This window comes from Chelmon rostratus, chromosome 1 (assembly GCF_017976325.1).
Source record: "Chelmon rostratus isolate fCheRos1 chromosome 1, fCheRos1.pri, whole genome shotgun sequence".
Taxonomy (NCBI): domain Eukaryota; kingdom Metazoa; phylum Chordata; class Actinopteri; order Chaetodontiformes; family Chaetodontidae; genus Chelmon; species Chelmon rostratus.
In genome coordinates, this window is record NC_055658.1 from 30,108,664 (window position 1) to 30,135,203 (window position 26,540).

Consider the following 26,540-nt stretch of genomic DNA (forward strand, 5'->3'; position numbering starts at 1 on the left):
TCGTTCACCTCAAATACATAAAGACAGCAGGGAATTATGTTAGGGTTTGTGTACAGCTTTAGATGTGACAGAAAAAGTAGATCTTCTTTCTCCAGTTTGCCCGTCATCTTACCCCACTGATCATTAATTTGTATTCTTAAAGGACTAATATTGACTGTTATTGTGGTCAAACTTGGCACAAATAACAGCTCCCTTCAGAGTTTCTGTGTTTTTTCCATTCCATCTGCAGTATGAGAAGTAAGGCAGAGCGAAAACTAGGCTGTGGGCTCAGAATAAACCGGGTAAAGGTGTCCATGTCCTCCATATTCACAGCTGCTGCAGAGTCACGGCAGTGCGGACCGAATGGTTGCGCTGCTCAGCATCTACGAGGAAGAGGATGAGGCCTACCAGGACCTGGTCACTGTGGCCACCACCTTCTTCCAGTATCTGCTCCAGCCTTTCAGGGACATGAGAGAGCTGGCCTGCCTCTACAAGATGGAGATTCTGGTAAATGCAGACGGATTTTTAGCAGCTGTTGGCTTTTTTTAGGATGTGGTAAATTATTATAGGCAATAGTTACTGGGAAAATCCAACATGTCTGTACAGCAATGAGCGAGAAGGATCAGCCGTGGCCAAACAAGCAAACCTTAACAAGTATTTTGTGAAGCTGAACAGGTCTAATGACTGACGAGTCTGAGATGCAGTCTGAAAAGCCTGCCTCTCGGTTGTTTTTCTGATTCGATAAGAATTCCTCCCATTTGTTTGGGACATTGAAGTCTTCCAGGACACTCGGATCAGTTTTTTTTCCACCAGAAACCCTGATTTTTGTGTCAAATTCAAAATGCGACGTCAAATTTTAGTTTCTCGCAAAACTAACTTTGACTAAAGGACGAATTTCTATGTATGTGGGGTAAGTATCTGTGAGACGTCTGCATTAAAGCTGTCCACTGTTTTGCTTACCGCGGATTTCCTGCAGAAGTCTTTGGAGTTTGAGGACTTGGGTCCTAAGAGAATTGCAGCCCTGGAGAAGGAGGCGGAGGAGTGGAGAACGAAAGCAGGAGACGCAGTCGCCTCGATTCAGGACATCACCGTCACCTACTTTGCACAGACTTCAAAGGCTCTGGCTGGTATAAGCTGCCTTGTTTACTTCCTTTATTAGTGTATGGATGAATTAATGAATGACTTTCATGTGCCGTTCCTCAGGAGATGAAGCGTAGTAGAGTCGCAAGTTGCACTCCAACTGCAGAATGATATATGATATATGTTATCTAATATTTAAATAATCAGAAAGTCCACACAAAATGCACATTATCAAATAAGAGTAATAATATAGCAGATATTACAGTGCAAGAGGGCGGTTAGGGAATGTAGACATGTGTTTGTGTGTTTTGTACCTATGTTAATATATAGTATGTGCTTCATGTAGTGAAAACATAACAGACCCTTGTGTGCATATTCAGGTATGTTGAAGCAGATGGAGGAGGATAAGTGTCGATTTGGAGCTGCTGCCTGGGCGTCTGCAGCTCCCAGACTGGAGAAACTGCGCTTCCTGTTAGCCAAAGAAACCCTGCAGCACATGAGAACTACAGAGATGTGCCTTAACCGCAAGAAAGATGGCATCAGAGAGAGGGTGTGTGTCTCACGTTTGCTTGACGGACATAAACCACAGCTTTTCCAGTGGTTCTGTAATTAGGCGGCGCACTCCATGATGGCGTGTTGGACCCTGACGCAGCTGTAAGGCCGTGGTCGTCATTCAGATCTTTACTTCCCAGTGCCAGCGCCAACACTACTTTTATAGGTTGTAGGTGTGTCGAGATGTGACGTGGTGCCTACTTTTATCTTTTGCTTGGTATTCCAGTCTGATGTGAATCTCTGGCTGCTTTAGTCCTTTGATCTATTTATAAAGCCTCTCGAAAAACACAGAGAATCCCCTCGATACACCCCCAAAACCTGCATGCATGAATAGCTGAGTGCGACTGTGTGTGTACGTACATACAGAAAACGTGCCAGCTATATGCACAACTGTGTGCACATGGGGAGGGGGGTACATTCTAATGTAAGGGTCGCGGCCTTTTAGGGAAACCGCAGCAACTTGCTGCTGCGCGGTGTCGTGCTGCGCATTTGAGCTTTTTGAAAGAGAACAGAGAGCACCTTCAGCACCTTCACCTTCATGTCGGCTGCATTATTCATCAGATTAAGCTCTTCAAAAATCAGGTATCAGGACGCCGGCGGTATCTAGCGCCGTGAAATCAGCACGAGCCTTTAAAGAGACAGCTGCGTGCAAGTGTTTGTAATGAGATCGATGAGCTACGCCTACGCAGAATCTCGCGCTGGTGGCAACGTACGGCGGTGGGATTTTTGAGCGCGCCAGTGTGCCTGCAGATGTCACGGCACGATGCCTTTACATATAGTGTGTGCCCGTCAGAGCTGTCACAATCATGAGATAGATAGAGACAGATAATTGCAATTAACGATTTGATTGTCTTTTTGTGTTCATTTTATGCAGCTATTACAGTATAAACATAAGCCAAGCGATTATGCAACCTTTGTGACGGGCCTAGTGTGTACACGTATGTTTGGAATTAGCTGTGTATTATCTAAAAGCAGTTCTCTCTGCACAGCTCTGTAGTGGCAGCGCCTGTACTTATATTTGACATAATTCAAAACGTTTTAGGACAAGCACATGCTTTGAATGTGTCAGCTCATAGACTGTATATCAAGCCTGCTTAACATTGCTGTCCTGTTGCAGGTAGCTGTTGGTTTCAGCCCATTTCATCACAGTACGGAATCCAACTTGCCGAGATTAAAACTTCAAAATAGGTTTGAGTTTGACAGCTGACTCTTAAGTGGAGTTCATTCAAGGTGTCTTTGAACACAACAAGAAGAGTTAAAAAAAAAAAAGTCCCTGCTTGCAGCTGCCTCACCATCTCCCTGTGAGAGATTAGCAGGCAAAGTTTCAAGCCTATGTGAGCTGAGGTTAATTGCGTACTGAAATGAATGGAAACCAGCAGCTCAATCAGGCAGAACATATGGCTTTAGAAGACGGTCAGCAATAAGTATGCACGGCATGTGATTATTAGGCTGCAATTTGCAAAGCCACAAGCGTGACCCTTTTCATTTTTTGTTGTCGTGGTGTAGTTGGGCAGCCTGTCTGGCAGAGACAAGAGCCACAGAACCGATCCGAGGTCTGCGCCTGGGGGCGACCAGCAGCAGGACGCAGTGGACCAGCTGGAGCTGCAGTTCTACGAAACCCAACTAGAACTGTACGACACCAAGTTTGAGATCCTGAAGAACGAGGAGCAGCTGCTGGTGGCTCAGACTGACAGCCTGCGACGGCAGATTAAAGGTAGACTCACTGTGCTGAACTGCAGCTGTGGAGGTTATTTCTGGTTTAAATCGCTGTGAAAGACGGTGATGTCCTTGTGCAGTCCACCATAAAACACTGATTCAAAAAAAGTATGACGCATTCTGTATTTAATAGCACTTCTGTTTTTAAGAAATCGTAATACCAGTGCACAACAGCGCAGCGGAGGCTAAATGCTCGAGGTTCCCTCACACTGTGAAGCTGTAATTAGAATCTAAAGGTCCTCACACAAACTACCATCTTTGCCTGCATACTTTATTTAAATCGATGCAGTGATACAGTGAATGGCCGCAGAAATAGAAACTCTTGAACACGGTGATATTTTGCTGTATGAAACTCCTGCAATCAATTCCAGCTCAGCTAAATGCTCAGGTCACGTAAGCCACCACTCGATCCCTGCTTTTTAGCCCACATTTGTTCACATTTTGGCCAATTTGCAGCATTTAATGTATGCTGAATTAGCTATTAGACGTTCCTGTTTGCAATGTACCCATGCATGTACAACGATCACTGGATTACTTTGACACTGCAGGAAACGTGATGATTCACCGGCAGGGTCTGGAGTTGAAAGGAGGGTATCTTTTTCTATGATTCATGAGTGGATTTGGACGTTTATTCACAGTGGACAGCAGAGATAATGGTATCTTCAGGAAGTACAATGTCTGGATTTGTAAGCTGTGGCAATCAGGCACTCAGGATTTTAAAGTCTCTTTATGGCCTCGATGAGCTGTGTGTCACAGCCGCTGCCTCAGCTCCAGCCGCTGTCAGAGTTGCTGTAGAACACCAGTGTGTACTTTCTGCTTTCACCTCACACATCACCTCTGGCTCACGTCTCCCCTCCACTCCCCCTTTGCCCCACCTCTTCCATGCCCCCCCGGCGTGGCACGTTTCATGGTTTCATTAGGCGGAAGATGTGTTTTCCTCTTTGAGTTTTATTTTTAAGAAGCGGCCCTTTGAAATGCTTTCCTGTGTTTCTATGTTGGCTGTAGTGTTTTACTTTACTGCATTACATCGTAGGTTGTCTCTAATATTTTGTCCACTGTACTGCACTTACCATAGAGCTGAATCTGCACCCCTCTGACAGTGTCAGTTATAATTAAAGCTTACACTCTGCGTAATGTGCCTTATATTCCTGACAGGACTGCTTGTTTTGGATTGCATTATGATGTGCAGTGCTTTCTGTTTTTCTGGTCACTCGGTGTCTCGTACACAGGGTTTACTTTGGGGGAATATTTTGTTCGTGTAAATATTTCCCTAATTGCTCCTCCTGAGACGTGGGATGTTTGCTTCCAAGTGCTGTGTCTGCACATGCTGTATGTCTACCTGTCTGTTTCTGTGGTGACTTTGGCTCTGCGTGTCCTTACCTTGGCTGCTTTCAGGTTTATTTCCCACAGCTAAAGAGCAGAAAGCTGATCCTCTATCAGCTGCCGCTCAGTAAAGAAAGCAGGACGACAGAGAAACATGTCCGTTCAAGTTTTAAGGAGCTCAAATTTATAACATTAATGAAAAACTCATGAGGATTTTTCTAATATCCTTGTTGGAATGAATGATTTTGTTGGAAATCTTCTTCTGGTTGTCACAGAGACTCTTCCTCAGTCACGACAAATCGACACAGATAATATGCAGATGACCTGGTTTCGTGTATGCATGTAAACAGCTGATATATAGAATAAAAAGAGCTTTACTAGTCACATTACTCTGCTTTCCAGTTTATATGCAGCTGGTCAGTAGTGAAATTACTGCTGTAACAATACTGAATCTTTATCATGCAAAAACCCTTTAAATGTATTTTTTTTGTGCTTAAATCTACCTGCGGTATCAGGATTCTCTAAATCCCTTAATCTGATGGAGGAATCTCGTTTTCCTGTTTACATATTGTTTCAGAAGCAAGTAAACCACCAAAACAGGAAATGATCCGAAGCACATGTTCAGTGTTACTACAGTTGACATCAGGGGGAGACCTGAGATACACTCTTCTCTGCTATCTGTCGTTGTGATGCTGCACCTCCGCGGCCTGTTTATCTGGTGTGCAAAGGTTAACGTAGTGCATGTTTACATTGTGGTGAGCGGTTCATGGCCGGAAAAACAGCCGAAGAATCACGTCACCCGCGTTGAATACAGAGTGCAAGCGCAAGCGATGATTTACGGATTGAAAGAAGAGTTGAAAGAGCACCGTTTGACCAGTTCACAGGGCGTTTTTATTGATTGGGCTGCATTTGTGTTTTAGAACTGAAGGAGGAGGTGGTGTACTATGATGTGTGTGAGGATCCGGAGGAGCTGCAGAGTATCCTCCACACAGGTATTCAGCAAGCCGAGCCTCCGACTGTCAGTCAGCTCAGACGACGCCTGCAGACCTTGGAGACCAAGAGAGGCAACATCTGCGCCCGGCGAGCTTATCTCCGCAACAAAAAGGTGCAAATTGCTTTCAGAAGACATCCCCTCGTCAGAAGCGACCCTTTACTGCCCTTTTGGTCCTTTTCAAGGGGAAATGTATTGATCAGTGAGTAATAGATTGGAAATAGGTGGAACTCTCAGTGATTTTCCTCACTCTCAATCCACGTCACGTCCCCATCTGCTGAGCTTTTTAAAAAGTTTTTACTACATCGTTTTATTTTTAGCTGACAGGGTAATTTAAGCACAGTTGGTGCAGTTGGCGTTTTCTTCTGTCGCTGGCTGCGTGCTCATTTGTCTGATTGAAAAGCATTTTATTGCTCAGAACAAAGTGAGAAGAATCCCCCGGTTAGAGGCTCCCACAAATCCTCTACAATAATTTGCAGGGGACAAGAATCACATGCATTAATATTTAACGAAGCAGTAAAAAAGATGGACATGTGGGGGGGGGAAATCAGTCCTCATTAGCCGAAGTGTTATTTGCCGTCATTATCACGTTCACTGGCATTTTCTGAACTTTGAAGGACAGATTTGCTCGAACACCCCGCTCATTTTTATGGGTAAGTGTAACACTGCAGTTAATGTGAGTATACAGGTGTTAATGCTTGTGTGTGTGTTTTTAGGATCAGTGCATGGAGGCACAGGAGCAGAAGAAGCTGCACGCCGAGCAGAGCTCCATACTCTTCAACCAGCACCATCAGGTCCACCTGGTACGACGACACCAGCAACGAGACACCCCACAGAGACGCTCCTGGGCTTCCTGTCTCACTGTCTCCCTCTGTTGTCTGCAGAAACGCGAGAAGAGAAAGGAGGAGGAGCAGAGGAGGAAGGAGTGGGTGGACCAGGAGCGAGAGAAGACCCTGAGCAGATTACGATCCTTCAGAGAGGTTAGGCTCTGTCGTTGTCTCCCTGCAGCTTCTCCTCTGCTTATGAAACCCCAGAGGCTCCTGCTTCATTCAGCAGCTGTAGGGAGGATCTGTGCACAGCATCAGACGCTCTGGACATGCTTTGTAAGTGTGAGCTGTCTTACAGCAGAGCTTTAAATGGCCTTGACAGATTAGAGCTTTACCAAAGAGGAAAGTGAGAGATGAGGGAGAACATTTAGGACCTTTGTTCAGGAGCACAGAGACTCACTGATGATATTAAACGCTCAACATTTTTAGCAAGGATCCCTCCCTGAAAGTTAGATGTTAAACACTTGTGACAAAGACGGTGTGGTGGCAGAATACTTTACCGTTGAACAATGCATTTATTGTTGCTAACACATTTCCATCTGCTCTGCTCCAAGTCTGCTTCTCTGCCAGCTCGAGTCTGCTGGAAATGCAGTGTAATGTTAACTCCGTCTCTAAATCACCTGAAGTGCTTTCTTATGTTTTATTTTTCTTTTTACATGCAAGCCAGCAGGCCAACACTAACACGCTGCTAAAAAGCTAATATTAGCCCTCGGCTCTGTCGATTCTGACCTGTAGAAAGTCCGTGGATGAGGTTGAAAGTTCATTCTTGGAAACAGCAGTTGGCGAAGCCGTGTCTTCACAAGGTCCACGCAGTCGCTGTTAGTAGCTTCAGATCATATCGTACGATTCTTCTCTTTTATTCTTTGCTTGGATTAGCTTCCACAGTGTTGCAACAGCAATGAAAGAGACACCAAGTTAAAGTCACAGTCTCAATAAGAAGATGAAATATGAGCCAAATGTGAAGATCAGAAAGTGACATGACTCCAAACAGGAAACAGGGTTAATTCGGACAGTTCTGGCCTCCATTACATCCATTAATTCCTGATTGTGGACACCTAGACGGTGGATTGCCATGACATTGTGTCCAGACAGCCCCCTCAGGTTGAACGTCTTTTATGACCCCCTGACTTTTCATCTAGCGTCATCATCGTGTTGAATTTTAAGTTTGTCCGATACTGGTTTGTGACTAAACACCCGTAAAACTAATGAGATTCCCTCAGTCCCAGCTGGAAAAGGACTTTACAAAAACACTGGGATGGATGATGGTGCGACCCGGTCCAGAACAGCTAATGAGCGCTTGTGGTGAGACCGTTGTGTCAACCAATCAAGAGATCGTCACGCTGGAGCAGATTAGGAGGATTTACTTTTTCTTCGCGTCATATTAGGTGTGTGCGTGTGTTTAGTGCACATTCCCTCTGTCACTTCAGTTTAGTCTCACACCGCTGTGAGACCCGTTTAAAGCAGCAACAACGTTAGACTGCTGTGCGGGCGCCGTCTTGTGTCTTTGTCGTCTCTGTTAGAACATCAGACGAGATGATGTCCTCAATCCTCAAACCATTTTTTCCCCCTTGTCTAGAAGCGATTTGGCCAGTACATCCTGAAGACTCCTCAGTCCAGGATGTCTTCTTCAGAAGTGCCGTGTCCCTCCCAGCCGCTGTCCATCATCAGCCTCGGCCCCTCTCCCGCCTCTGAAGGACCCTCCTCCATCCATCCCGCCCGCAGGCGCAATAAAACGCCCAAGAAACAGCAGCCTGAAGACATCCCTGTCCAAATCTACTCTGCGCCGCCGCCTCCAGCAGCAGCAGCCTGTCCTCCTCCTCCTCCTCCTCCTCCACCACCACCTCCCCCACCTCCACCGCTGCCCCCCGCCATGCCTCCTCCACCCGTCCAAGCCTCGCCTTCCTCTGAGGACACGCCGATGCCCCTCAGTGAAAAAGAAGACCCTCCTTTCCCAGCCAAGAACATGCTGAAACAAAATATCGGTGAGAGTGAAATTCATACGGTGTCATTCATCTTTTTCTGTGTGTGTAATAAATACACACCAACATCAAAACGTTGGATTTGGGAAAAAACGTTTGATGTGCATTTATTGGAAAATCATAGTACAGATGGAGCTGAATGTGCGGATCCGTCCGACTGCAGGGAAGGTTGTGTTTGTTCCTGTGTGTGTGTGTGTGTGTGTGTGTGCGTGCGTGTGTGCGTGCTTGTGCACATGTGTGTGTGTGTGTGTGTGTGTGTGTGTGCCCGTACATGGTGTTCTGTCCTAAATTCCCAGCTTCCCCCATGAGGCCAGAGGAGGCATTTTACCTCAGTTGTGGTCCTGCTGATGCACACTCTCAGCTCCAGGGAGACAGTAACGTCCAACACGGCTTCATATTTCTGAGCTTTTGTGAGATGGAGGTCATTCATGAGCCGGTTTTAAAAAAAGAACTGCCAAATGACCGGCAAGGCCTTCTTTACTCGCATCTTTGTAAAAGTGCTTGTTTCCCTTTCTGGTTGAATTGCTGTAGGAACAATGGATGAAGTGTTGGCCTCATTGCAGCGTGGACAGATTCAGCTTCGTAAGGTCCCCGCCCCCAGGACAGCGTCCCCTGTTGTGGACCTGAGGAGCAATCTGATGTCCGCCATCCGACAGGGAGTCACCCTGAAGAAGGTGAGAGTTTTACAGGAACAGAGAGCATGCCAAAGCCTGGAGGGGGACTGATCAATCAGCCAGGCCAGTGTATTGACTGATATTAGCTTATTGCAAACGCTGGCATGAGTATATGCTGATGCACACAAACTTATTAAACAGGAAAGGAAGGAATCTCTAACAAGATTATTTATTTAAAAAACAATCTCCCAACCAAATATTAATATCTGTATAGTCCTCAAAAATCCAGTCTTAGTCTGGTGATATTTTTGCTTTTGTCTTTGTAGCTTAAGCCTGACGTTGTCCAAAAACTACTACGTACACATCAATGAGCCACACTGCTGCTCAGGGTGACGTTACCATGAGTGTAACCGCTGTAGTTCGCTTTGAGCCGATGCCACGTAACAGCTGCCACAAATGCTCGCCAGCGCACCAAATGTGTATCAGTCCTCGTCTGAAAATAGTCCCTATGCTCCGGTGTTTTCATGGGATTTGTTGACTACACCTGACAACCACGTGACTACAGTTAGGTGTTACAGTCAGATACCTGGTTGAAAGTGAAATGCTGTGAACAGCCCTGCATTACATTGATGAATACTGAGACTGTGACATAAATATAAATGATCCCCAGCCTCTTAGTATAGACTCTGTGTGGAAGAGTTTGAGTTTATGGGATGGTTTATGGGTGGTTTTTAAGGGTAAATGGGAATAACTGAAGGCAGTTTGAAAGAGAAATAAGGCAAATGTCCTCCTCAGTAATTTGGACTAAATTAACCAAAAGTAACAAAACTGAATAACAAATGTTGGAATATTTTTCGCCAATATATTTTGAATATTTTAAGTTTTCATTTGGTGCCAGTCATCATGTCCTGGAAGTTTTAAATGTCCCGGACAAACGGGAGACAAATGGCGCCAGAGGGTTTTAAGAGACCTGAACGACCATGGACTCCAGAGATAGACCTTTTTGTTAAAGAGTAAGATGAACAGAAACAGCAGCCACATCCACCAGACTCCATTTGCAGAAACAGAAGTTTTACCGTTGTAAAACACACAGGTTTGGTGGAATTCAACTCTCAGTTCACGGAGCTAGATGTGAAAATATCAGGAGAGGAGCGAGAGGGATGGCGGACACTGGAACCATGTAGAACCAGAATATTTCCACGTCCGTCTCAGGAATTACACATGTCGGACTTCCCCAGATTCCCCCAGTTAATAAAAACAGTAGTTACCGGATGGGAAATCCTGGTGTGTACACTGAATGTTGTTTCGGTTTGTATGAAGGTTCATTCAGATGTATTCTGTGTGTGACAGTTTAACTCACCAGTTAGAAAAACATCTGCTGAAATGATTTTTACAGATAAATTTATCAAAGATGTGTCATCAAGCTAGCTTTCTTTGCTAGTGCAGTTTGTGGGAGGGATCAGATCTGCCTTTTTCACAGCAGCCATGTTGACCAGTTTGACTGATTTCAGGTGTCTCAGTAAGTCATGACAGCGAGGCAGTGAGCCAGCCTGCACAATACCAGGAAAGTGGAATTCAGCCATCATTAACTTTATTTAGGCCAATCAAAACACACAGACACACACTCTGTTGATGTAGGATGTTTCGACCAATCGGCTGTGGGTAGAGATCCAGAGCTTTGACTTCCATTCCTCTCATGAAGGCGCTGGCTGTGTGACAGCTTACAGTTTACAGACAGCGGCGGACTCAGGCACAAGCCACAACGTTAATAATGGCTGCGATCCATTCAGGTCAAAATGTCTGCTGTGAAAAAGCGTTTTAACAGCAGGATGTGACACACGCGTGGAACATGAATGAACGCTGGTGTTGAATCACCTCCCGTCGTGCCGCAGGTGGTCCCTGCGCGAGCAGAAGTCCCGAACAGCGGCGACAACGAGCTGGAGCGCAGCATCAAGGCTGCCATGATGAGGATGAAGAAGGTGGCGGCCGACTCCGACGAGGAGGACAGAGGAGACGACGAGACACAGAGTACAGACTGGGACAGCTGAGAACACACACACACACACACGCACGCACACACACACGCACACATATGTACCGATGAAGCTGTTCTCTTACAGTACCCTTGCTCCGTTTTCTTCATTGTTCTGAGCTACAGCTTATGTTGCTGCCAAATTTTCACCAACAAGCTTTTATTTTGACAACGCCACTTCTGACTTAAAGGTGTACTATGCAGGAGTTTCCTAAAAAACAGTGTAGACACTCATACAAAAGCAGTCCCTCTCAATCATCACTTAAGTCTCACCAACAGTGTGTGTGGGTGTGTGTATCTGCAGAGACGCTGCCCTCCGCCTGTATTGTCTTATTTTCTTCACATTTTGCTGTGGACGTTTCAGGGCTGCAGCGCGTGTGCAGCCGCCAGCCAATAACGGCGTGCAGGTGAGGTCGGGGCCTTATAAAAAGACAGCAGGTGTCAGACCGTCGGCAACATGCGTCTAAGAGGAAGCCATGAAAACGCCAGCCCAGCCCGAATGTTCACATTCCTGGTGGCGCTGAGCCTGAGGAGAGGGGCCACGGGGTCGATTCCTGCATAGTGCACCTTTAAATGTGGCAGCGTGCTGAAGTTGTCAAACTTTAATCTGTCTTTTCAACACACAGTAGACCTGAGATGTTGTAATACATCCAAAGCTCCTCTGAAACAGTCGGTTCGCAGAAAATCCCACGCCGAGCGAACAACGCGCTGTTCTGCGAGGCTCGTTAAGGAGAAAAGCCGAGCAGTACTACTGTAGTTTGGTGTGTAAATGACCGAATCCAGGGAATCCTGCTGCAGGAAGATACGACCACATCACACAACATGCTAATGTTTCCACATGGCTGAGCGTAAACTGACTTCTGTTAAGTTGAATGGGATTTAAATATGAACTTTTTTTTTAACTTTATCCCAATAAGGGCTACAGCCAACTGAGTTGTGTAGTCTTTGCATTTTATTACTAAACAAAGACGGAGTTATGTCCTGAGGTGCAGAAGTGTTAATTATTTACAGCCTACGTGACCACAGTCTGCGTCATTGTTGGTGTTACAGGCTGTTCGATGCACTGTCCTGTCCCTGATTCTGCTTTGTGTCAGAAACGTGTGAATGTGTTAGGCTGAATTTAGGTGCAATTTATACATGAACTGTTAAAGTGACAAAGAATGTTAGAGTCGTTTAATAACCAATACTCTCTTTTGATTATGGAACTGCTTGTTAATGTACACAGCTCTGTCTCTAATCATGGTTGAATCCTCAGAAAAGCTTTCTGACGTTTTGTTGATGTTTAGAGGCAGAATTTGTACTTATGACCTTTGAACCTGTGACACAGAGCACTTAACTTACCTGAACCTCCAAAAAGATGCAAGGCTATAATGTATTATGTACAAAAAAAAACACAATACTGTATGAAAAACAGCATTAAATGGTTTGCAGAAGAGTTTGAGGATATGAAACCTCTTCCGGTGTGTTGCAGACAAGCTGACGACGGCTGAGGCTGACACACACTTGTACTGCTGTGATTTAATAATAAACAGACACGTTGGATCATGAACAGGAGTCGCTGGCGATTTCTTTTTCATTCAGAATCTGTTGCTTTCAGATCTCGCCTTTGCCACTCGAGCTCGTGGATTGCTCATGCCGTTCCCTGATCTCCAAAGGTTAGCTGCACCTGGGCTGTAATGAAACTCCTCTTCTTCTAATGAGTCATCTAAAGAGAGGTGTGTTATCAACCTGCGCCGGTGAACCCCGGCGAGTGTGCTCTGGCGAATTTTATAGCCCACATGATGAGTCACATTGTAATATCCACCCCGGCAGCCGCGGCTCTCACATCTCTCTCCTGCAGTGACGGCTCAGACGTCCCCAGCCAGCTGTGATTGGGTTTGTTCAGCTCTGTGTACTCGGAGCAGAGGGGGGGCGCCGTCACTCTGCGTCTGTGCGTCGTTTTTTTGGCACCGTCCAGGTGGTCCAAGTGGAAGGCGGGTCATGCACCTTGGGGAAGGCGAACGAGCCGGGCGTTTGGACGAACCCGCCTTTCGAGCATCAACATGAAATTCCGCTGCCTGTTACTACGGCAACAGGAAGTCTCAGTGGTAGTGGCCTGCAGTGCCATCTCTCTCTCTCTCTCTCTCTCAGACACATGTACAGAGCAGCATAGTCTCTTAATGATGTTTCACCAGCTCGCCCACTCATCACCAGTCACACAATGAGCCTTGCAGAGAGCGTTAAAGAGACAGCGATGGGGGGGGGGGCAGAGAGAGAAATGCTGCTTTTGCTGCATCACAGCTGCTGTAATTTCCGTGCGACTGATACCTGATACAAGGCAACAAGGGTTACTTGTTGATTGTTTCACCTGTTTTTCATTTAATTCATAATTTAGTCACTGAAAAGTTTGAAAGGTGACAAGATCACAGAGCCCACAGTAAGATTTTTTTGTTTCGTTCAAACAAGACACACAATCTAATTCAAGCAAAAACAAGAGGCAGCTCTGTGAGGCTGTACTGTGCTATGTTCACTAGCGTAGTTTAGCATGTTAGCTTGCTAACATTTGCTACATAGCACAAAGTACAGCTGAAACCAATGAGAATGTTATTAGTTTTGCAGATAATTGGTTATATTATTATTGGTTATTATTATATTCTTGTCATAACTAGAGGAATTATTAGGATTTGTCCTTTGCTGGTGAATGTTGGTACAAATTTTCGTGGCAACTGAGCGAGCAGTTGTTGAGATATTAAGAGCTTTTCGGCTAATGTTGCTAAAAACTGAATGTGGATCCAGAGCCTGCACAACAAGAAAAAAAAAGATTAATGTATAACAGTGAGCTTCATTAGTGATTCAGTTCTAGTTTTGTCCATAAAAAGTTATTAAACAGTGAAAAGTGCTGATCAGAATTTCAGTTTACAACATGAAATGAAAGAAGCTTCTCAGAATGAATTAGCTGGAACTGGAAAACATTCCTGAAACGAGTCGACAGTTTTAATTTGATCAGTTTCACTCGTTTCTTGAAGCAGAAATACAGAACATTCATCCAGCTTTTTCAGCCGTGACCAGCTGCTTTACTTTTTTCATGATGGCCGTTTTTCGTATTTCTTTTATCGTTTTACAGAATTAACAACTAAGTGTTTAATCAGAAAAATAATTGACAGGATTAATTAGTAGTGAAAATAATTGCAGTCCACAATGGTTAATTGACCATCAACGGACTTATTGGTCAATTAGCTGATCATTTCAGCACTAAATTGATGCTTATTTTGCATATTGATTCATTTTCCACCCAGATGTACCTGTGCCAACCAGCTGATCTCCGAAGGTGAAAAAGAAAATGACCATCAGTGATATCACTGGTTAACAAAGATGATTGAAAAATTAACTGTTGGAAGGTTGCACCAGATCTATACTTTTCATTGTCAATCATTTACGCTGTTATTTACAAAAAAAAATGGAGCAAGTGGGATGAAGTTGCCAAGGCAACATGTCCTCTGATCCACCCCTGCAGTATTTCCTCAGTACTGTGAGGACGTTGGGAGTTTTTCCATCCCTCAGACAAGCTCCTATGTGTTTGTGCTTTATTCTTTCCTATCTCAGAGAAACTGATACGTGTCACGGACTGTGATTAAATCCCACTTGTTTTGCCTGGGTTATGTGTGTCTCTGCTAGGATTACAGCTATATTTAGAGCTATGTAAATCAACATCAGAGGAAAAGACGTGCGGTGGCGGAGCTTCTGTGCTCGCGCCTCGATGGGATGCAGCTCTGGCGCTGTAGGTTCATTTCCACCTCCTCTGTGCTTCTCATCCAGGAAAAAAAAACAACGCCTCAAGACTTTCACAATGTCAGCATATTTGTAAGCTTTCACAGTAGCTTGTTTTCTACGTACAACCCACAGTGCTGATTTACAACTAAGTGAGGATTAGGGAAACCTCCCCTCTCCTCCCCTCTCTGTGGAGCTCTTGCCAAAACGTGGCCCACCACCAACTTAAAAGAAGACACTCACTCGGCATTGTAATTAAACTAAATTTTAACAATTGTCAGTTCTATTGTACAATATTGAACAGGAGTCACAAAAGTGCACAAGAGGCATTGGTTCAAAAGGAAGGATCATACATTGTGTTATCCAGGTTCAGGTGACGTATGAACAGTAGGGCAAAACAGAGAGAAGCAACAAGTCCCTTCGTAGATATCATCTTATGACAAGATCAAAACAGTGATGAAAAAATAGACTTATAACATCGTATTACCCGGTAAATATGCCACGACAACGCGTGCCCTTAAAGGTGAACTCCCAAAAAAGCAGCGGTGACGCCATCCTGCAAAACTAAATCTGCAAACAAAACCAGTGAATCCTGACAATTTGGTAGATTTTATATATTATTGTACATCTATAGAGACATTAGGTTAAGGTTGATTTAACTTTGTATGTTCTAGAAACACCAGATGTCGAGAGGCACCAAAATAAATAAATATGTCAAATAAAAACCAAGACTCTGGCAGGGCTGTGGTGAAAAGGCCCATGCCATCTAAATGTTTTCAATGAAGTACACTTTCACATTATTTACCCACTGAGCAGCACCAAGTCCCCTCACCCCAAAATAACCACCACCATAACAAAAACTAGTGTGTAGGAAGCACGTCAACAGCCTTGGAGACACACAGTACGTCTTTGTTCTACAAACGGGCAACAATACTATTGCACACACGAAATCTTTTGCACGCGACACTACACTCATGGCAAAACGGGCTTCCTGTTATTTCGGATGTTTCTGAAGGAAAGCTCCTGAGACAAAGTTTTCCTTTTTTATGCAAATATAATTAAACTGTGTTTTACCCACAAGTGAGTTGATGAGTTCCTGCTGCAGTCCCGTCTCGCAGTCGTTTTTTTTTTTTTTTTTTTTGTGCAAACACCTGTGTTGAGTTTGTCGCCACGTCCTCAGGACGGGCCCGCCTGCCTGCGCTTTTCATCGCGTTTCATTCGCGAGGGTTTTCTTTTCGTCGGGGTTTCTCGCAAAAATCGAGTTGTTATTATGGTGATGGTCATCACTTGGCCAGTTCTCCTCGCCAGGTGGATTCAGACTCACCTGGAGGCACTTTGTGTCACGGCCTTCTGTCACATATGTGCATATAATCTAATGAGTACAAACTGTCTTCCAACGCACCTGAGATAGACGAGAGGCAACAGCAAGGACAGTCTGTGGAAAGATTTCATCGCTAATTCTCTGAGGGGGCCACAAGGATTAACACCAATTATTACTTGAGTGATGCTGAACAGCATTGTGTGTGTGTGTGTGTGTGTGTGTGTGTGTGTGTGTGTGTGTGTGTGTGTGTGTGTGTGTGTGTGTGTGTGTGTGTGTGTGTTCATTTTAGCCCTTTTAAGTCCCCTCCTCTATTCTAAACTCCGACTGCCTGTGAAGAAGCGCCGCAGCCTTCAGGAAAAAAACAGATGGACAGAATCTAACAACCCACCACCAGCTTTTTAAAACCGCCCCCCCCCCTCACAGAAACGGGTAAGTAAGCTCAAAGTGTGACTCTTGATTTAGTTTCAGAACGCCAGCGTACAAAATGGAGCCGTTTGGTGGAGCACGCTGGCCTCCCTCCTGCCAGTCTCTCCCTCCCTCTCCAAATAAAATCTCTTTCTCACATGGTTGTGTTTATTAGAAGCTGAGTGGACATCACCTTGGGGGAGTAGGTGCCACATAGTTTCTGCCCTGAAGACATACTGTAGTGAATCCTTCGTACCTGACATCTGACCCTTTCAACTCGGTGCCACTTTTCTCAGTTATCCACACCTAGCTTGGAGAGCCCCTGCCTGAACTCGTGCAGCTCGTCTAGCTTCCCGTCCAGAATATCCATGAACTTCTTCAGCTCGCCCTTCATGTTGCCCTGCTTTTGTCGACTGTCGTCTATGTCCACCTGAAGACCCCCTATCCTCCCCTCCAGTTCGTTGTTCTTCATCTCTGCGGCCTGTGGACGGACATTAGGGAAGGAAAAAAAAAGAAGAGTTACATCACAGCAAAGGGTAGATACAGGGAAATTAATTAAAAGTGATGTGGGAGCATTTGATGTAGCAGTACAGGTACGATCTTTCGTTTTTATCCGAACCAATGACAGAGCTTCTCTCAACTACAGTCAAAGTAACATGAGAGCAGTTCAAGCCATCTCCCTGTTTACATCATCAGGACTGAAAACTAAGCTTGACAGAAAGTAAACATACTTTTTGTCTGCGGGAGGACGGGAGGGCACACTAAAGCAAGTCTTTCAGACTAGCAGGCGACACCAGTGACACATTAATGCCAAAGATACCATCGAAGGGAGGGGTTTAAAATAGAATGCTAAATGGGTGTTGCGCCTGCATGCCTGTATCCTCCAGCTGACTCCTGAAACCTGACCTCCACGTGGGGTGTCGTCTTTAAATAGAGGGGAGCCATGACCACAAATGCGGAGGTAGAATAAGTGGACTCGTTTTTAAAGTCGGGGTAAAAACAGTTGTGCTTTAGAGCCGCTAACTTTTGTCTGAATGGACGGTGGCTGGGTTTTCTGCTTTGGGCCTCGTGGAGAGACGGAGGTATTCGAGAAATCCCATTGTCTGTGCTTCTCCTCGGTTTGGATGGCTGCTCAGATAAACTCCTGCTTCAGCCAGTTCTGTTGTTACTGTCATTCATCCAGCTGGCTGTTGCAGAAACAAACCAGGCAGTCGAGCTTTGTGAGGCACAAGAACTTCAGGCATGCCACTGTTGGTTTTATCCTCCTCCCCGCCCGGCTTGAAAGGCAGCACATGCATGACAGCTTGGATGATACAATCCTGTTCTGAGTCGGCCTGAACGGGGCGAGATGAGCGTCACTATCAATACGGCTCATGTCAGACTTGGCACTCGCGGGGCGTACAGTCATTCGCCGAGCCTGGCACTTCTGGTTTTACAGAGAAAGTCTGATATTACTCAATGAGGAATCAGCCTTGAAGAACAGGTGCTCTGTGGTACGCAGGAGACGGGAGGTGACGGGCGTGAATCTGTATTGTTTATGGCAACAGCAGATTCTCAAACCTGACGTAGGCTCTACAGAAATGCTATAAGGCTTGGCTGTTAAAGCTCTCGGCAGAGCTCTCAAACAACTTCAGCTGTTTTTGTGGTCGGCAAAACTGATCAAATCTGCGCCGCCAGGAAACTAATAAGCCGTGACAGAGATGTGTTATCACTGTTCCTCAGATGAGGAAGAGGAGGGCTTTTCAAAGAGGCAATAATCCACTCAGTGTTGTGCTGGGGATGGACCTTTATTAATAGATACAGTAACCGCGATGTGTGCTGGCGAGACACGTGACAGGAATGTTGTGTCACCAGCCCTCCGGCAGAATGGTGAATGGTAACTCTCGTTCTTTGCCTCCGTCTGAAAGCGCTGCCGATGCCTCGCTGTGACGGACGTCGCGTCCTCACGTGTGCTGTGAGCTCGACGCCTGTGCTGGCTCCCACCCTGCTGTAAATCACACCTGAGACATGTGGGGTTTGTGGGATTTCTCGCTGCTTTAAACGTACCTGCAGTTTTGCGGTGATGCTCTCGCACTCAGACATGAGCTGAGGGATTATCTCGGCCTGCTTCCTCAGGTTCTCCAGCTCCTGGGGAGAAAAAAGCAAAAAAAAGAAACCAGTTAAGCACTATACGGTAACAAAATCCACCAACCAGTACCTCTAAACAAGCAAGATATACCGAACATGTTAAACAGCGAGCTTTAATCTGTAGGGAAGACAGCGTAAAACAGACGGGGGACTAGGTCTTGACGAAGAGCAGCGATTTCCTGTCTTAAGCAAACAAATTAAACAGATGAGATGAGATGTGAATTCACATGTTTGCCCGAATAAAACAGAAGACTACGAATCACACACTTGATGCCACCATCAAAGACATAAACATTTGCATACCCAGCCACGACTCGGTGCGTTTACATTTGTTTTTCAGATCCCCTATAAATCCACAAACCATAAAAAGATGTTAGTGACACAAAGCAGGTAAGTAAAAATGAACAGACGTGACTGAATACTGTTTGTTTTCTTCTCAATTAAACATATTAGTGCCCTGAAAATTCCATCCTTCTGCTGCTCGAAGCCACACGGCGCATATGTCATCGCGTCGAGCGCCTCCACAACAGGTAATAATTGGCCGAGTCTTTGTCGGCACCTGCGGCAGCTTTGTTCTGTTGGTTCACGGCTGGCCAGCGCCGGGGTCAGCGCCACAGTGAACGCTTAATAATTCATGGGCACGTTTTTAATTGGAGGAGTCGAGCGTGTGCATTTCTAGAAGGGGGTGAGTCACTCGGCTGACGAGCCTCTGCGGACCGGCTGCTGGATCAGCGCTGTGCAAACACCGAGGCTTCCTTTGGTCAGAAAGGAGCATCGTGGCTGATGAAGGCCCCAAAAGGACACGGTCTTTGCTTACAGGCTTTTAAAATCGGCTTCAGCTCTTTGAACTCCTTCCTTCCTGTTGTTGTGTAAGATATACCGCACTCGAAGGAAAGATTTCTACATTCTATTAATACTCAGGCTGCCAGGTGCTGAACTAGAATATCCCAGACACACAGTTTACCTCGGGGAATTTCAAAGGGCCTTTAAGCAGCACAGCCGTTCGCAACAAGCCCCATCAAATTCAAACTAAACGACCATCAAGGAAATTAATAGACAACATATTTGAGGACTGATCGATCATTTAAGTCATTTATCGAGTAAAATAGAACAAACGTTTGCTTGTTTCTGCTTCTGAAACGTGTGGATGCACTGCTCGTCTGTTTCAATGAGATTAAACTGAATATATTAGAGCTCTGATTTGTTGATCAGAATAAACAAGCAGCACAAAGACCACAGCTACAGTCAATCGACAGAAAATTAATCCGCAGCTGTTCATGTAGATTGTTGATTAATCCTTTCATTCATTTTTTTCAAATTAAATGATTGATGACATTTGATGGTTCCAGGTTCTCAAATGTAACATTTCACTACTTTTCCTTGTTTTGCATCAGCCTGAATTAGTGGTTATGGGACTGTATTGGACAAAACAAGACATCTGATGATGTCGCCTTGAGCTCGAGGAAAAGGTGAAGAGATTTTCTGGTGTTTTACATACAGGACAATTCATGAAGGGAACACTTGGCTGATAAATCGGGAATGAAAATAATTGTGAGTTGAAGCCCTGATGAAGATATCAAAACTCAATGGAGAGACTAATTTATAACAGGCAAAAAGTCATTGCAACCACTATACAGAGAAAGAGTGTACAGCTACTGCAGTGTTCAGGTATATGACCTGCTCAAAACAGAACAAGTGAGTCTATTTGTCTCTTCTCTGAACTGTTATGTTATATCCTGAAGGACTTGACCAAATATCTACTACACACTTGAAAAGCCACAGTGAACAGAGACAATTACTGAAATACTGTCGTTTGCTGCTGAATAGGAGATACATAAAGATTTCTATTCTTTTCTTGTTATGGTAGCTGAATCTGTGTGGTTCATCTTTTCCTCCGCTTCACACGTGGCTGACTGTGTCTCCCCATCACTTTAGAAAAAGGCAGCGAGACTGTCAGACATCGCCAGGAGTCCGTCCTAATCATTTGTCTGTAGACAGAAACAAAATTTAACCGGCGGCGAGCAAAGGTCAAAAGACTGTGTGGCCGAGCGGGGCTCATGCTCATTAGAAATAACAGCACCATTAGGCTCCGCTGAGCTGACGGTCGGCTAGTTTGGATTATGGATGACTGATGCAGTCGACGAAAGGTGATGCCGCTGATGTATTTGTGCCAAAATTCCCTGCTGTTTTGACAAAGTCTGCGGACGAATTTACCCCCCCCCCCCCCCCCCCCCCGACCATTTTCACACTGGAGTTCAATTTTAACAAAACAGGACAAACATCAAGTAAATTACTGAACTTAGATGCAGCACAGAAAGTGTGAAAAAAACGGAAATTGAGAGAAAAAAACAACAATGGGCAGTATAAAGGTCTGGGTATCGGTGGGAAGGCGAAGAAAAAAAAAATCGATCCATACAAAACCCAAGATCCCACAACAAAACCTATTATTTCCTATGGAGGTATAATCACCTCCTGAGGGAGAGGAGCGAGATGGCGCAACAACACGAGGCGAAGAGTTGGTGAAATGTGTGGAGACGCGCTGAGATGAAGAAGACAAAGTGAGAGGGTAACTTCTGGAGACAGGGGGGCGGAGTGCTGGCCTGAGCATCATTTCTTTGATGCAGAAACGATGAAGGGGACTGAGCGAACCGTCAACTTTCAAGGTACCAGAAGAAGGGGAGTTTTACACAGTCTTACAGACAGCCCAGCTCTCAGCGCTGGCCCCATTGTTTCCAGACCAATGTTCCCGCAGATGCCTCACCTGCTCCTTGTCCTGTAGCTCGGTCTCCAGCTCCTGCACTCGTACGCTCAGCTGGGCGTTTTTCTGCTTCTCCTGATTGGCTTCATTACACTGAGCTTCTAGTTCTGCGATCTACACACGGAGCGAAAACAAAGACGTGCTTTATGAGAAACTGAAACGCAGTCAACAGATTTTCACTTTGCTTGCCCATCGTGCATCTGTTGATTTGTATTCGTGGAATATGCTCTGTATTGTAAGTGGTGTCATTTGGAAACTGACAGCAGCAATTAGAAATAAACTTGCAGCATGTTAGAAAAAGGAACGATGCAACAGCAGCCCAGCTGCAGTAACAGCCCACATTGATTATGAAACTAAAACGATTCTATTTATAGGGGACTCTGGTGCAGGGACCACAGAAACTAATAAAATGTACAGTACTGCTCGCTCAGAGTGGACAGAATGGAGAAACCCTCTATACATGATATTAATAGATCAATCAAACTGGGAATCTATGCATCTTGTGATGTTTGGGGTGCAGTTTTGTTCCTTTTTTAGAAGAGGCATCAGAGTTTCTAACCACCTTCTCTGCCAGCGTGCATGACTGTATTACCTTTTCCCTGAGCGTGTCACTCTCTTCCTTGCAGGCACTAAGTTGTTTCTTCCAGCTCTCTACATTAGCTGAGGACTCCTGCAGTGCGTCCACCAGCCTGGCATTATTTTCTCTTAAAGTCTGCAGCTCTGTTTCCCACTTCTTGGCGTTGGTGTTGCTGCCAGACAGGAGAGACAGAGATACAGGAGGAGAGTTATTAATGGGAAGGAAAATTCAGACAGGTTAGTGTTGAAATGCCTGGGGCTTGTGCCCACTGACATGACACATAATGCTTCAAAATCCTTCCCGTCATAACTATTTAATTAGCTGTGATGTACAGCATGCCGTCAAGAGATATTTCGACCATACAAAATGAAATAAGTGGGAAAAACCTCACAGGTTTAATGAGCTGCAGCCTTGATAGACGCCACCATGCAGTTTGTTATCTTTTCAGACCACAGAGTGTGTGTGTTACTGTCTTATCAATAAGGTTGGAGAGGTTGTGATGTATATTTAGCATGCATCACTGTTCCCTTCTTTATGCATGGCTGGGCTGAAGTGTGCTGCTCGCCATCAAATGCGGACAGACTTGCACCGCAGCGTTCTGCGGTCCTCGGCTGTTTCGCCGCCGTGACACACTTCCACAGAACACAGTCCCAAAGCCGTGTGAAGGCTTGAAGAAGGGCCAACGAAGACCAAGAAGAACTGTGGTTTACAACCACAGCTTGGAGAAGCTTAATGATGCACATAAGCGTGATGCACTTCTAGGAAACAAATGTCTTTCCTTTATCAACAGTGTTTGGAATCAGTGTTTTAAACACACATTAGAAAAGCTTTAATCTAAAGGATTCCACAGAATTTCCCAATTTGGCACAAATTATAAGGCAGAGACAGTTTCTTGACTTTAGTTAGCTGTTCAAAGAATACAGATCCCTTTCATTGAAGTGGTCAGTGCAAACCCAAGTATTCTTCTTCATATTCAGCAGTATAATAGCTTGCAAAGAAGGGGGGAGCACTTTAGAATGACATTTATGCAGCATAGAATTTATTCCTTAGCTAATGTTTCTCCTGAGATTAAAAGGAAAAAGCTTTACATCTTCCAGGGCAGCTGGATGTTAAGTGAAGGGAAGAGAGCGCTGAATTAAAACAAATCATTGGAACAGCAACTAACAGTTACCTCCATTATCGACTCATCTGCCGATTATATCTTTGATTAATTGTTCAAACAATAAAATGCTCATCACAACACATCTTCAGATTGCTTCTTTTGTCCAACCAGCAGTCCAAAGCCAATTAGAAATAACAGCAAATCTTACATTCAAGAAACTGGAACCTGCAATCATTTGACGTTTCCGATTGAAAAATGAGTGAAACGATTAATCAGCTATCCCAATTGTTGAAGATTTAATTTCTTTTGATCGACTAATCGAGCAATGGAATAATAGCTGCAGCAATATTGTTAGTAAGCATAATTTTTAAATCATGATTATACAACAACATACAACATCTTAGGGTAAACATCCAACAATAGAAATGAATATGCAAGAAAGCCCATGTGATTAGAAATAAAATCAAATCGAGTCCTGTCGGATAAATATCAACTTCAATAGGAAAAGATGAACATTTCCACCTGAGCGAGCATAAGAAGCGCAAAAAACTATTTGTAGTAGATATATTCTCTCTCGATGTAACATTAAACACTAGCAAGATAAAAAGTAATTAAATCAGACTAGAAATAGAAGCAATTCTAACATGGAAGTTGGATCATGAGAAAAGTAGTTCAGTTAAATGTAATTAATTTAGGTATTAGGGAAATATAAAATAAGGATAAAGATGTGCAGCTTATCAGAAATCAGCCAACCGAGTAAATACTCATTCATTGCTCATTTATTATTGAAACTTCAGCCGCCATATTTGTTGGGTTGTATACTTCCCTGTAGGCACACACTACATGCTGTGTGTGAACTGACTCAAACACTTTCGATCACATGTTACTGTCAGTTGTAAACAGAACCTCCGTTAGATGAGCAATGTCCCATATTCTTGGTACCTAATCACGTCATCCGGGCCAGGAACCTTCTTAAGAATGTATGATTATATACATCTGCTCCTTTCTAAGGAAATGACCCATAAAATAAACCCACAGCACTCAGACAGATGTTCATTATTCTCAAGTATTGCCTGGAAAGGTCTGCTAATTGTTTTTTCTTTATCTCAGGCCTTTTATCCCACCTGGATCAAATATGTCAGTGATGTTCTTGTCGCTATCCAGTACTTATCCTGGTTTAATGTACTCTCGGTGGTTTCGGATTACTCTGGTGCCCTGGGGTCATTTAAGTCCCATCTGGAAGCACATCTGGTGTTTCATGCAATTGCCCATTTATATACACTCGGCATCTGGATTAAAAGGGCCAGATAACCAAACGGTGGAGTGGAGCAGTGTCACTCTTTAGATTAGATTAGGTGATTTCCGAGCCCTTTGGGGACGTGATATCGTCCCAGGAGTTTGGTGAAGCGACATCTACAACGCACGAGTGAAACTGCGTGAAAGCCGCTGTGTTTGGAGTTAAAACGACATGATGCCCCTTGAAGTAAGTTTTGCTGTATTGTGGGAGCATTTGGATGACTCAGGAAAACGAATGATATGCATGGCTAACTTCAAATTGCTTGCTTTAGTAAAACTCATGTACTGGGCAGACACCATCAGATTGCCATCTTTTTAAGGACTGTGACGGCCCCAGGATGAAAGGAGGTAAATAAGCAGGTGTCGCATATTTGATTCTGACTGAGCATCGTGATTCGATAAGAGTCAAAGCTAAGTGAGTGCTTACAGTCACAGTGATGCATTGGTGCATGACTCCTCAAACAGCATCCACTCTGCTTAGTTTACATTCAATTAACCAGATTCCCGACACCTGTGCGTTTTCTGGTGCCACTCCAGAGGCTTATACGGTTTACACAGCTGCAGATTAATCTGTGATTTACGTGATCATGATGAGACCATTTCAGAATGAAAGAAACAGAAGATAAAACAGTTGCTTAACTTCTGAATGAAATAGATTTGTCAGAAAGAAGGCTGATGGGTCATATATAGATTGTAGTAATGCTAATGAGTAAATACAGAAAGGTGATTTTATCATGAAGGGGAAACACATTAGGAAATAAGTTGCACGGCACAGTGACAAGGTTCCTGTGATGTTTCCCTGAAATGAAACCTCACCTCTGCTCCACGGCGCTCTTCAGACGCTCGTTCTCGCTCTTCAGCACAGCAGCATCCGGACCGACGTGAGAGATTTTCTCATCATCTGTCCCATTAATGCTGGACGCCTGGTTGGTGGAGGGCGTCTCGCGTCCAGACTCCTGGTCGGGGACGGAGGGAGACGTGTCATGGTTCAGGGCAGGTTTTGATTCGGTCAAAGCTTACCTGTAAATCTGTACATGTGTCTCATAAATCCGGGCCTGACAGTGAAGAAAGGGCCCTGGGCCTCTTTGGTGAAACACTGTAAACACCCCGGCACGTCAGCTAGGACAGCGGAAGGGTGAGGGAAAACTGTTGCCAGTATTCATCATGTCATATGGCCCAGCAGCTTTTTGTGTCTCAGAGCTGAGTCTGATTCCTGCCATCTGGAGTCAGTGCAGGCAGAGAGCAGGCCTGGCAGCTGACGACCGGGCAGCGACTGCTGGATCTGTCTCAAATCAACGCTGTTTACTTGCTTATAGAGTAACTAGCTTCAGACCATTTAGGTTGAACTGAGAAACCTTTACTGTTTTATTGCTGGCTGGCTTCCTTATCCTCTTAATTGCTGTGGTGCTCGCGCGATAGGAATTAGCTTCGGATGAACTTTGACCTCTCATGATGATGATTCACACTGTTAAATTAATGATTTCTACAATATTCTAACAAGCTTCATACACCTGTGCTCATATAAATATTTGAACTCAACTGTTTGAATACTCGATTGTGCCAGGAGCCATTTCTAAATACAGAACCTGCAGCCTTTGGCGTTTGTGAAGGAAAGTGAGCTTAACCGATATGTTCTAATTTATTATATTCTCTCTGCAGTGCTGCTGGTTTTCTCTCTGTGGAGGCCGACAGTGACTTCAGAGGAGACGGTTAGACAGCAGAGGTGTTGTACTGAATCAGAATTTCAGACAGCAGAGAGATATAATTTTACCTGGGAGTGATTACTCAACGTCTCCACCTTCTCTTGAGATTTGTCCCTTGCTAGCTTGGCTGCTTCTTTTACCTCCTGGAACTTCTCAGCAAACTGAAAGTATGAGAGAGATGTTGTAAGAGCCGTGACAATACAAGCTGAAATGTCGTACGCAGTGTGGCGCGTCTTCAAAAAAAAGTTTTGGGAGATCATGGAGCCAATTATCTGGTGATAGTGAGGATTCAAGCATCAGATATACCCTTAAATCCTTTCCTGCTTCAATTCCACTCAATTCCTTTAATTAATAAAACATTGTGCCCTGTCACACTTGAGTTTTAGCACAAATAGATACGATATGGATGCT

General features: G+C 44.6%; 2 protein-coding genes across 3 annotated transcripts in view; one reads left to right on the plus strand and one right to left on the minus strand.

Annotated features, from left to right (window-relative positions):
- Positions 1-12,526, plus strand: part of LOC121608748 (WASP homolog-associated protein with actin, membranes and microtubules) — a 13,831-nt gene extending 1,305 nt beyond the window's left edge. The window contains exons 2-11 of one of the 2 annotated variants that reach the window (XM_041940121.1): positions 313-486; positions 956-1,106; positions 1,440-1,609; positions 3,118-3,325; positions 5,571-5,755; positions 6,358-6,444; positions 6,526-6,744; positions 8,045-8,450; positions 8,979-9,121; positions 10,954-12,526. In XM_041940121.1, the coding sequence (XP_041796055.1) occupies positions 313-486; positions 956-1,106; positions 1,440-1,609; positions 3,118-3,325; positions 5,571-5,755; positions 6,358-6,444; positions 6,526-6,744; positions 8,045-8,450; positions 8,979-9,121; positions 10,954-11,109 (1,899 nt within the window). In that variant the 3' untranslated portion in view covers positions 11,110-12,526. The remainder of the gene's footprint in view (positions 1-312; positions 487-955; positions 1,107-1,439; positions 1,610-3,117; positions 3,326-5,570; positions 5,756-6,357; positions 6,445-6,525; positions 6,745-8,044; positions 8,451-8,978; positions 9,122-10,953) is intronic. The other variant, XM_041940206.1, reaches the window with a different exon arrangement.
- A 2,563-nt stretch (positions 12,527-15,089) lies between these two features.
- homer2 (homer scaffold protein 2) overlaps positions 15,090-26,540 on the minus strand; it is a 31,010-nt gene continuing 19,559 nt past the window's right edge. The window contains exons 4-9 of the mRNA XM_041938321.1: positions 26,198-26,290; positions 25,243-25,382; positions 22,044-22,200; positions 21,455-21,565; positions 18,613-18,693; positions 15,090-17,047 (exon numbers count right to left, since the gene is read on the minus strand). Coding sequence (XP_041794255.1) covers positions 16,859-17,047; positions 18,613-18,693; positions 21,455-21,565; positions 22,044-22,200; positions 25,243-25,382; positions 26,198-26,290 — 771 coding nt within the window. The 3' untranslated portion in view covers positions 15,090-16,858. The remainder of the gene's footprint in view (positions 17,048-18,612; positions 18,694-21,454; positions 21,566-22,043; positions 22,201-25,242; positions 25,383-26,197; positions 26,291-26,540) is intronic.